This window comes from Amblyomma maculatum, chromosome 4 (genome assembly GCF_055883805.1).
Source record: "Amblyomma maculatum isolate TAMU_Amacu chromosome 4, ASM5588380v1, whole genome shotgun sequence".
In the NCBI taxonomy this organism is placed as follows: domain Eukaryota; kingdom Metazoa; phylum Arthropoda; class Arachnida; order Ixodida; family Ixodidae; genus Amblyomma; species Amblyomma maculatum.
The window spans coordinates 199,527,262-199,539,447 of record NC_139347.1 but is presented as its reverse complement, the minus strand read 5'-3'; the positions used below and the strand labels follow the sequence as shown (position 1 = coordinate 199,539,447).

General features: G+C 44.2%; 1 protein-coding gene across 1 annotated transcript in view; it reads left to right on the top strand.

Annotated features, from left to right (window-relative positions):
- Nucleotides 1–12,186, top strand: part of LOC146193974 (cell adhesion molecule Dscam1-like) — a 640,182-nt gene that overhangs the window by 418,055 nt on the left and 209,941 nt on the right. The window contains exon 9 of the mRNA XM_084600664.1: nucleotides 209–493. Coding sequence (XP_084456790.1) covers nucleotides 209–493 — 285 coding nt within the window. The remainder of the gene's footprint in view (nucleotides 1–208; nucleotides 494–12,186) is intronic.

Sequence of the window (12,186 nt, the reverse complement as noted above, 5' to 3'; positions counted from 1 at the left end):
GGATGCTTTAATATTCGCATTTTATTCTATATTTGCTGTCGCAAACGGTAAAACCTGCGTCCAGTAGAGGGGCGAGATGAGTGTGACAAGAGAGGAGTGTTCTCATATCGCCATTACTCTTGCAATATGTTTCGGTACTCATAGGATCAAAAAAAGAAGCCCTTGCTCTATATCTTATTTGTTGATGCAATTTGGGAACCACTCGCAGTCGGGCCCAAAGTGGATCCGTTCAAGTTCCCCAGTGATCTCGAGGAAGGCATGCGAACGGTCGTGGTTTGCGTGGTCATCGACGGCGACCCGCCGGTGTTCATCGGCTGGCTCAAGGACGGACGGCCTCTCGGCCCGGACCTGGGAGCACACACCGAGATGCTGAACGCCTTCACATCATCTCTAACGTTCCACTCCGTGGGGCCACAACACAGCGGCAATTATACCTGCGTCGCTCGAAACCCGGCCGCGGCTGTCAATCGATCGGCTACTATGACCGTCAAAGGTACACCAATGTATCTATATGCTTACATCTGCTTTAACAACAATTCCCAAGCCGTTAATACCAATTTCATACCACAGAAATTGAGGTAAAGCTTAGGTGTAATTGGTAGTCGCTGAACAGAAGTTTCTGCAAAATATTGACCTCTCATAATGCCACCTATTTGAGTAGCACAAGAATAGTGTATCCGTAATTTATGCAATCCAAGCGCCAGTGTGAATAATACCGAATAATTTTACTAAACTTCGAACTTGATGGCGTTAAGAATTGACTAAACTTTTGCTGAGTCTGAAATTGTGTGTGCATGTGTCAGAGTTTCGCGGAATGTTTCGCCAGCTGCACATTTTATGTACAAACGTGAGACTGGTGCGATTATAATGGTGATTTAAAATCGGATGATGGTAGGAAATATTGCTGCGAGAAAACATATTGACATGTTGAGATGAATTTCGTTACATGAGTGAAAGCTAAGCAGCAGGAAAATGCTGCGAACTGCAAAGGAAACAACCATCTAATTGTAGCGTGGTGCAGCCGAGGGCACGTTGACCATAATAGAAAATGGCGCGGAAACATGACCTTGACCATATTTGGCTTTTGGGGTTTATTTATGTGTATTTATTTATTTATTTATTTATTTATTTATTTATTTATTTATTTATTTATTTATTTATTTATTTATTTATTTATTTATTCATTTATTTATTTATTTATTTATTTATTTATTTATTTATTTATTTATTTATTTATTTATTTATTTATTTATTTATATAAAATACTCTTGGCGTACAAGTGAACGTTACATAGAACAAGTTGAGATGCAGGCCATACAATATAATGACATAGGGTCGAAAAAATAAGTGGATACAATTAAAGCTCTGAAAAACGCCTTCACTGCCTTAAGAAAAATATAAAAAAAAGCTGAACAAGATACAAAGTCTGGAAAATGGTCATGTCAACAAGATAACATAAAAGTGTAACAATGAACACAGCACATAATAAAGATAAATAAATTACCAGCTAAATGGAGCTAAAATAAGTACTTTTGAGTCGCAGTTGATATCAAAGTGGTCGTCCATCATCATAAGCGACTGTCTCACTCGCGAAAGCGCAAATATTGAGTATTGGAGAAACATGTTCATAAATAGTCGCCGCTATAACTTATTCGGTCATCGTTTATCAGAAAGCAGTAATAAACCTACCTGAACACAGATTGGCGCTATATTCTGATTCCGTTGAACTGATGCCATAATTCGAATACGTTTATTTGTAGGGGGTACTGCAGCTACCGCCGACACTTTTTATCTACTAGTATCATCCAGTTTTCTGGTGACAAACTGAAAATGAAAAGAAAAGGAGTCACTGTAACTTCATTTACCGGCATTTTATTTGATACACGTGGTATGAAAGGGAGGATCAGTCGGAACAACTCCCAAGCTCACCTGTTATTCAGCAGTATGCCACCTTACAGGGCGAGGTACCTTTTTTTTTTTTTTTTTTTGTAAAGACTGAGCTCCTGAGTGGGTATCTAAAATTTCTTAGTGCCCAACAAATGAACAGCCTTTTATCGCTCATTCTTTTGTAGGAGAATAACGGTTGGCCTACCATTAGGTAAATGGTCAGACTCACAGGCAACCAAGTGCAGCATACTCTTATTGAGAGCATGCAGGTAAGCAAAACGCATTCGTGCCAGCGTCACTATCCAGGAACTATGTCTAATCGTGCTTACATGCAGGGGAAAGTAGCGCATTGCATCCCATTTCGCAGCGCTTCATGATAATGCGTTACAAGAGCGTTTACATGTAGCGCATCATCTCTATGCCGAATTTGTGGCAGCATGCGATGTCGCGTATTGAAAGCAAAGGTGGCGCTTTCGTCAGAAGAGGTTTTTCTTTTTGTGGCGTAAAGCTACCCTGCGCGGGCCAGAGCAGAGTTTCGCGTGAGTGTGCCCTGCCCGTTATGCGCATGCGCGAGAGCCACGTCTAATTGCGAAGGAGAAGGAGAAGCAGAAGAAGAAGAACAAGAAGGAGAAGAAGACGAAGAAAAAGAAAATGAAGAAAAAGAATAAGAAAAGGGAAAAGCTAATGCTTTCGCTACATACTCGGTTCTACAGCGTTCAACCCCTCTAGTTTTCTTCGTTCGTAGAATAGCGAAGAGAAGTGCAAATGGGAGCGATCGCAAGAAAGGGGGAGAGCGATGTCAAGCGACTGTTTCATCTTCGAGGGTCGGTAGCGCAACCCCACTTAGGCTAACTGCCTTTAAGGCAATGCGACCGAGTTTACAGGCTCGGAGAAGGTCGACTTAGTCCCCTCAGTCAACCCCTGCCTGGCGCATTATTGCGATGCGCTTTCCTTGTGGATTGCCCCTATTGACATGAATGCTATGCGCTAGACACAGGATGCAATGTAATGAACTAGTTGTCTCAATTATGTAAGCATGGCGTCTATAGTGTTATTAAATTGCCGTAGCGGATTAGCTTGAAAAGGTGGGCGACGTTAAATTCACCATAGGGAATTGCTTTGCAATTCCTCATTAACCTTCACACAGACACGCAGATAATCTAAAATATTTGAGAATTTCCTTAAATAAGCTTGATAAATAAAACAACTCGGTTACAATTGGCAGGAAACCTAATTATTCAAAATTTTATTTATATGTGACATTTTAGATTCCACATTAACCGGTCACAAATTGCTATAAAGAAACGCTGCAAACGTAGTACTGAAAATACCACGATTAAAAACTTGTAATAGGTCTAAATATATGTACAAAATGTGTTATTGTACAAGAATGAACGTTAATAAGCAATAAGTTATGTGAAATATTCCGCAGAAAGAATAACTCTCTAGTGCAACTGTAGGAGGCTCGAATTCTTCCTTACGAATTCTACTAATCTTCTTCGCACGAGCAGTTCTCACCAAGAGTGTTCCTGTCACCTTTTTCAGGCCAGAAAGCATACAATTATTAAGAGCCGCATTTTATTTTTGTTTATTATATCATAATGCTTTCACATTTACACATTTTAACAGCAGCGTGTCTGTTGCAAGCAACGTGAAAGGGCTGCTAATCAATACTCATGAGCTTCCTATTGTGATGGAATTGAGTGAAGCTATTTCACAATGCCACCTAAAAGCACGGGTTGTCATTATTCCTACAATCAGTGCTCATTTTGTATTGACGTTGGTAAACGTGGAAGGCCAAAGCCCAATATCCGCCAATTTGTCACCTAAGTTGTTTGTAATCTTCGAGAGCTTTGGTGCGAGTTATGGTTGTGAATACGAATGTTTTCCAGTTCTTGCAATATATTATCAATGAAAACGAAATATGCACAACATCATAATGCCAACGAATATTCAAACGCGGTTATTTGGTGCGACAGGATAATGTAACTTTGGTGCTACCGTACAGCAACGCGACAGACTGAAGGACGGCCAGTGTCTGCATGCGTCCGCCTACACCCTACCGAATTTGCTTGAATCTAGGGAAAACCTAACATAACTGTGACAATATCGTCTTGCAACAGCACTGCGTAACGTTGAAGACACCCCTAGCTCAAGCAACTTGAAAGGCCTCGTTCTCCCTTTGTCTGCGCCGGGGGGCCGTTCTTTTTTGGAAATTCACAATGCAACGTACGTTTCGCACACAGACATTCGTCGAACGAACTAAAGATAACTTCGCCGATAATTCACAATAAAGAATTGAACGAAACGTAATTTCTCGGTAAAGCTACGTGAGAGACGTACGTTTGGAACTCAGACGCCTATCGAAGTTCTTCAAACTGTTCCCATCTCGAATGACATCCGGGAAGGAAGCGAGAAAGAGAACAAGACGGAAAAAGAACAGCCAGAAATACGATTCGCGATGCGGGTCACGTAATGCGGGGCCAAGTTCCGTCTTCGGTTCTCGATGACACGCTATCATTTTCCAGGCCTTGTCGCAAGGTCTCTGCTCGAAATACTGATTTGAAATGGCGGGCGGGAGGAGGGCCGAGGCGGCACCAGTGGCGATGCTATCTCGCACTATGTTATGCACGCGTTCACGCAATAATTCTTCACGACAAAGGCAACACAAGAGGCACGTAACGAAGCGTTCTATAGCAGCGCAAGGGCACTGATAATACCTATTCACTAAAAAAAGGTGAGGCTAGAGAGGTCGCGATATGGAAGATGATGAACACAAAAGATAGATAATGAACACAGACTATTGGTATAACACATACATGGTATACAACAGAAAAAAAGAATAAAAACGAAACGTGATTTCACATGGCTAGGAATCAGGCTTTTTAAAAAAGTGACTGCAAATCGAGCCAGGTCGGGCCTTGGGAGTGGTGAAAAGCTTAAGAGAAGCGTCACCGCTTACTGTGAATAGCAGAAGCTGCGAACAATCAGTGCGCTTTAAAGAAATGTGAAGTATCGTCATGTTGAAGCATTTATGAAAAGAAAGGCGCCCGTAACAAAATGTGCAGATCTTTCTCTTCCCTTCCACTTTGCGAGACATTACTGGTGCTGCATCAATATTCGCTCATGTAGCTTTTTCGCGTTATTGCAAATATAAAATTATTGTAGACTACGGAGCAACGAGTGAAGCGGGGCACTTAAAAGTGCGCGTTTAATCTATCTTTCCGTTGAAACAGATGGTTGCCAGAGCAAGAGACGATTACCGAGTTAATATAAAGGAAACAGACTAGTTGTGCTCTCATTGCAGCGCTAGTTGCAAGTTTGGCCTTAAAATAGTTTTCTTTTATAATGCCGTAAATCCTACGAAGTACATTTCTATAGAGCTGTGTCAGGATTGCCTATCAGCCGCGTGCTTTCATTGCAAACAGCCGCACTGGAACTGCGGGGCGCCAGTCTGTTTGCAAAAAAAAAAAAAAAACAAAAAAAGAAGAAAGGAAAATTAACAAAAAGCCGATAATGTTATTTGTGTTCGTTTGTGTAATGTTTTCAGCCTGCGGAGAGTAGCGAGTAAAGCACAAACCGGAAGCACAAAGTTTGTTCCTTACGTTTGTTCGCGAGTGAAAGCATGTACTGCCATCATCCCAAGAAAATATGCACTGACGTCACAGTGACAGCCATTTTTTAGCGCGCTTAGAACGTCGGAGTGCTGCCACTATATCTAATCTGATATCCCTACATTCTCCGACTCAAACGTCTGAGCATCCGCGACCCTCCCATAACGGCGCCTGTGTATATACATTAATACCTCGCGCATCAGTTTGAAAAGGCATTTCGGAAAGTGAGTGAAAATAAAAGAAATAATTGGCAAACGTATTTCTCTTGTCCTCACACGTTTTGCCTGGATGTGCTTGAGACTTCACACAAATCAATATCTCTTGTGTGTTTCAATTCTCATCGTCATCATCATCAGCCTAACTATATCCACTACACGGCGAAGGCCTCTACCATTATTCTCCAATTAACCCGGTCCTGTTCTGTCTGCATCCACTTGACCCCAGTAAACTTCTTAACCTCACCCTTCCACCTAACCTTCTGCTGCCCCCTGCTACGCTTTCCTTTCCTTGAAATCTAGTTTGTTACCGTAAGCGACCATCGGTTATCCTCTCTTCGCACTACATGTCTTGCCCATGCCCGTTTCTTTTCTTGATTTCCCCTAGAATGTAAGTAACTTGAGGTATTTCTGTGACCCTCTCTTCACGCTTCCTATCTCTTAATGTTACCCCTACCATTTTTCGTTCCGTAGCCCTGTGCGTTGTCCTCAGCTTAAGTAGAACCCTCTTGGTTAGCCTCCGCGTTTCAGCCCCATAGGTGAGTACAGGTAAGATGCAACTGTTGTACACTTTCCTCTTGATCGATACCGGTAAGCTGCTAGTCATAATCTCCGAGTGGTTGCCAAATGCGCTCTATCCCAATCTTATTCTTCTTGTTATTTCCTTTTTATCATCCGAACCTGCGCTCCTATCCTAAGTAGACATATTCGCCTACTACTTCCAGTGCTTCGCTACCTAACGTAAACTGCTGTTCCTTCCCGAGGCTGTTGAACATTGCCTTAGTCTTCTGTATATTGATTTTCAAGCCTACCTTTCTAGTTTTCCTGTCCAGGTCATCAATCATTATTTGCAGTTCATCCCCCGAGTTGCTTAGCAAGGCAACGTTATGAGCAAATCGCACAGTGCTTAAGTATTCTCCATCTACCCTTATCCCTAACTTCTCCCATTCCAAGTCTCTGAATACTTCCTCTAAGCAAGCTGTGAATAGTACTCGGGAGATCGTGTCTGCTGGCCCAAACCTTTCTTTGTAGGAATTTTGTTACTTTATGCAGAACTATGGTTGCTGTGCTGGCACTCTATATATCTTCCAGCACTTTCACGTACGACTCGTCTACCCCCTGATTTCGCATTTCCTGCATCACCGCTGAGGTTTCTGCCGAGTCAAATGCTGTTTCATGATCACTGAATGCTATGTATAAGGGCTGGCTATATTCCGAGCATTTTTCTATCACCTGAAAAATATTATGGATATGACCTATAGTAGAGCATCGTTTACGAAACTCTGCTTGATCTTTTGCTTGATTGCAGTCTAAAGTTGTCCTGATTCTATTAGCGGTTACCTTGGTAAATGCCTTATACGTATCAGACAGAAAGCTGATTGGTCTTTAATTTGTCCTTACCGTCCCTTTCTTATGAATTAAGATAATGTTTGCGTTCTGCTATAGTTCCGATACCGTCGATAACACCAGGCACTGCGTATACAGGGTGGCCAGTTTTTCTACCCTAATATCCCCCCCCCCTCTCATTCCCCCTGTCCTTCAACAAATCTATAGTTATCCTCTCCAGCTGCTTTCCCCCTTTTCATAGTTTGTATTGCTTTCTTAACCTCGTCCTTCGTCACTGGTGGAACGTCCGACTGCATTTTTCCCTGCCACCAATCTCATTACTGTCTTGACTACTTTGTCTACTGCAGAGATCAGTATCTTGTCCATATTCGTAATGACGTTGCCCCTCTTGTCCTTTAGCACATACATCTGATTTTTGCCTATGCCAATTTCCTTTTAACCGCTTTAAGGCTTACCCGTTATTTACAGCATGCCCAGTTTTCTCCATGATATACTTCCTTATAGCGGCCACTTTACGCTTATTGTTTAGTTTCGATATCTCTGCCAATTCTATCTGGTCTGTTGATTAGAAGCTTTCATACTCTGGCGTTTCTTAATCATATCTTTCGTCTCCTTAGACAGCTTACTTGTATCTCTAACTATCCTACCGTCTACTTCTACAGCGCACTTAGTAAAGATATCTCTGAAACTATTGTTCCTTGCCTCTAGAGTAATGTCGCTATCCTCAGTTAGAGCTGAATACCTATTCTGTAGCGAGATCCTGAACTGTTCTGCCCTCCCCCTCACCGCTAATTCGTTGATGGGTTTCTTTCTTACTAATCTGTTGCGTTCCTTCTTCAGATTTAGGCTAATTCGGGACCTCACCATCCTGTGGTCACTGCATCGCACTTTCCCGATTACCTCTACATCCTGCATAACGGCGGGGTTTGAACACAGTATGTAGTCAATGTCATTTTAGTCTCCCCGTTAGTACTTTTCCATGACCATTTCCGGTTCTTTCGTTTGCTGAAGAAGGTATTCATGATTTTTTAGTTATTGCGCTCTGCAAACTCAACTAATAACTCCGCCATAGTCACTCACCGCCTGGTCTCCTGCCGGTTTTTTCCCTATGTTGGCCTTGAAGTCGCCGATTAGTACCGTATACTGCGTCTTTTCTTTTCGCATTGCCGATTCTACGTCTTCGTAGAAGCTTTCAACTGCCTGGTCATCATAACTACATATAGGTGCATAGGCCTGTACAACCTTCAGTTTATACCGTTTATTAGGCCTAATTGGTATTCCTGCCACGCTCCCATTAATGCTATAGCATTCATCTATATTACGCGCTATATACTTATTGACAAGGAAACCTACTCCTAGTTCTCGCCTCTCCGGTAAACCTCGATGACACATACATGCCCATCCTTCAGTACTGTATATTGTTACGACCGTGCATCCGCATTTGCGCGCTCTATTGTTCGCCTGTGGGCATGGAAAAGTATTGTGAATATGTGGTGATGGTCCAATGGCTCTAAGTGAGCCTGTTTCCAGGAATCCTGTTTTGTAAGCCTGTTTTGCTTTGTGGACACCCTGCAAATGCCAAATTGACCCTGTCAAGAGAACGTCTCGAAAAACACAAAGAAACGTCCCCCTGCGGGAAATGCAGGAAGTGCTTTCTTTCTTTTGTTCACCCTTCCAGTCGAGAAGCCCTATCGTCCAGTGAGGAATGTCTACTTTCCAAAGGAGACGACAGAGTGACATGTCCGCTGACGTGCAGGACAAGAAAGGAGCATGACGCATACAGCCATTAAGTGATTTCCCAGGAATGCAGGAAAGATTTGCAATTGTCGAAAACGGACAATGCTGGGAGCGTATGCGGCGCCCACGTGCACTTGGGTTTCTGAGAAGTAAATCCACTTGCCGGAACCAGCTGCCTATCGATTCTTGGCTGAAGAATAGAAATGTACCTCCTCGCCGTTCCCAAGCTTTTCCCGCCAACAAGTGACCAGGCTCAACGAAACAATGCCGGGCCAGTCAGTGCTTCAGACCATCAGTGCAGTGATGTGTTCGATTGGATGCCGATATCTGAGGGGCGTGCCCTGGATTTGGTTGTTAAACACCTTCAGAGAGGGGCTGGACATAGGGGTTTTTAAGGACGTTGCAGAGCACGAAATGTCGCTCTGGGCCCTGGGTAAACGGCTCATCCAGTCGCTTCTCGCTATGAACTCTTAACGCTTGCCATTTTGCTGATGTACCCTTCTTTTTCGTGTAAATAATCTTGTAAATAAGTTTCTCAAAGTGCCATTAAACCTGCTTGTACATATTTCACCAACTTCGAAGATTCAATCCTACTTCAACCCCGAGTCTCTGCACGCTACCAAGTGAAGGCCGGGTCGACGTAGCCCCAGCGTCACGACAACTGGTGGCAGCGGTGGGATCTGAATCTACAAGCCACGACAACTGGTGACCAGCGGTGGGATCTGGATCTACAAGCTGCAACATCTGGTGATTAGAGGTGGATCGGAATCTACAAGCCACAACATCTGGTGATCGGAGGTGGCATCTCAAGCAACAAGCAGGCGCAACAATCGGCCAACAAGAGAGCAGCTCGGAACATCGATCGCATGTGTGGGTGAGTGCTTGGCTTTTCTTCTGATGTGGACCAGGTTCTAGAACAGGGTTAGATTTTAGAACTGGTAAAAAGTGTTGAAACGCCTTTAGGTTTGGTAGTTTGCACTGTTGTTTTGGAAGTAGCCGACACTCGGAGCGATCATGGACCTACAAAAGCTGCAGAAACCGGAACTGTTGCTATTGTGTGAGGAATTGGGAATTAATACAAGTGGTTTGGCACGAAAACCCTTGATTATAAAGGCAATCACTGATTTGGGAACAGATGATGAGGAGCTCAGTGAAGCATGGAACCTCATCGGACAAAAAAAGGAGGAGCAGCTCAGACAGCAGAAAGAGCGGGAAAACGAGGAAAAGAGGCGTGAGCGTGAACTTGAGAGGGAAAAAGAGGAAAAGAAGCGTGAACTTGAGAGGGAAAAAGAGGAAAAGAAGCGTGGAATTGAAAGAGAAGCAAAAAGGCTGGAGCTAGAAATTGAGCTCCGGAAATTAGAACTAGAGTTGAGCAAGAGGTCGGGCAATTGTCCCCAGCTAGCGGTGCCTCTTCTCAACAAGGAGGCAGATTTCAAGATGTCAAAGTACATGCAGCCATATGTGATATCAGGGGATATCGGTCTGTATCTGGCTAACTTTGAGCGAACCTGCGAAAAACTGTCCTTCCAGCGAGACACTTGGTCTCAGAGATTATTGACGGTTCTGCCCTGCGAGGCAGCGGAGGTTGTCGCGCGGCTAAGCAAGGAGGACGCGGACAACTACGAGAAGGTCAAAGCTTGCCTTCTGAGAAAGTATAGGCTTAGCGCCGAGGCGTTCAGACAACGTTTTCGGAACGCTACTAAGTCCAGGGACGAGAGTTACCCTGAATTCCTATACAATTTAAGAGTTAATTTGGGCGAGTGGCTAAAGAGCACTGATTCCTACAATGATAGGGACGCTGTAGTCGAGCGAATTCTTTTGGAGCAGTTTTATAACTGCCTCCCAGAAAAAGAAAGAAATTGGTTACAGGACCGAGGCGAAATTAAGTCGGCAACTGAAGCTGCCGAACTCATTGAGGAGTACGCTTCGCGCCGACAATTCAGCAACCCAGCAGTAGATAGGCTCCGCAATCCCAAGTTCAGTGTAAATAACCGTCAGAAAAGGCACTTTGCTAGATTTGCAAACGAAGAAAGGAAGGCTTCTTCAGGCAAACGCCCTAGAAAGGACGGCAGTGAGAAAAGTGGGGAAGTGACCAACGCGCAGAACACAAAGAAAAAGCTTGAGGCTAGGAAGCCGCTCACATGCTTTAGGTGTAATGAGCAGGGTCACATTGCCGTCAACTGCCGGAAAGAAAAGATTGCTTTCTCGTATGTCAGGGACTGCGATGAAAATATGCAGCTTTTAGAACCCTACCTGCATGACCTAGTAGTCAACGGGAAGCCTTGCAAGGTACTGCGCGATTCGGCCGCAACGATGGATGTTGTCCATCCGGCGTATGTGTCGCCTTCCGACTATACCGGACAGTGTGCATGGATCCGCCAGGTAGTGGAGGATCAGAGTGTGTGCTTGCCAATCGCGAACGTGGTCATCGAGGGCCCTTTCGGCGAATTAACAACCGAGGCTGCCGTTTCACGAAAGCTTCCTAAGTGCTATCCGTATTTGTTTTCCAACAAATCGGACATGCTACTGCGAAAGAGGGGCATCCTTTTCGGAGACAGAGTTGTACAAGCCTTAACACGTTCAAAGACGCGAGAATTAGCTACACTGCTCATTCCAGAAAAATCCACAGCGGAGGAAACGGCAGTTAAAACAGTGGTCGATGCGGAAAAGAGCGGGTCAGAAAACTTTGAGAGCGAGGCATCTCAGATAAGTCAACTTGAAAGTGAGCTTGATGAGACGCGGAATGAGGACGTTCTTGAGAGTAACCTCTTGCCGCCAGTGTCTAGTAATCTCACAAGACTTTTAAGTGGAACCCGAGAGGACTTAGCTATGGAGCAAGCCGTGGTAAATCTAACGTTAAACCTTCCCGAGGAGATGGGGGACAACTTGATTTGCCTCAGCGGAAAAGGAAGCAACGCTCAGGAGCTTCTCAAAAAGACGGAGCAGAGAGGAGAACTAAAGAAATCCCAGCTGTCCGATCTGGGCGAAATAATAACAGAGTTTGAGGCCTGCTTCGTGGACAAGCCAGGCAGGACTGATTTGACTGAGCACGATATTGAGCTGACTTCAGACGTGCCAGTGCGATCAAGGTGCTACCGATTTTCTCCAAGGCAAAGAGAAATTCTGGATAGGGAAGTAACTCGCATGCTGGAATTAGGAGTAATAAAACCCTCGGAAAGCGATTATGCTTCGCCTATGATCTTAGTAGAAGCTCCAGGTAAAGACCCTAGGCCTGTGGTAGACTACCGAAAGCTAAATTCTCTCACCAGGGATGAAGTGTATCCTATTCCGAATATTGAGGAGAGAGTAGAACAGGTCAGTAGAGCGGCATATGTGACTACGCTGGACCTTACTCGAGGATACTGGCAAGTACCGCTCACTGAACG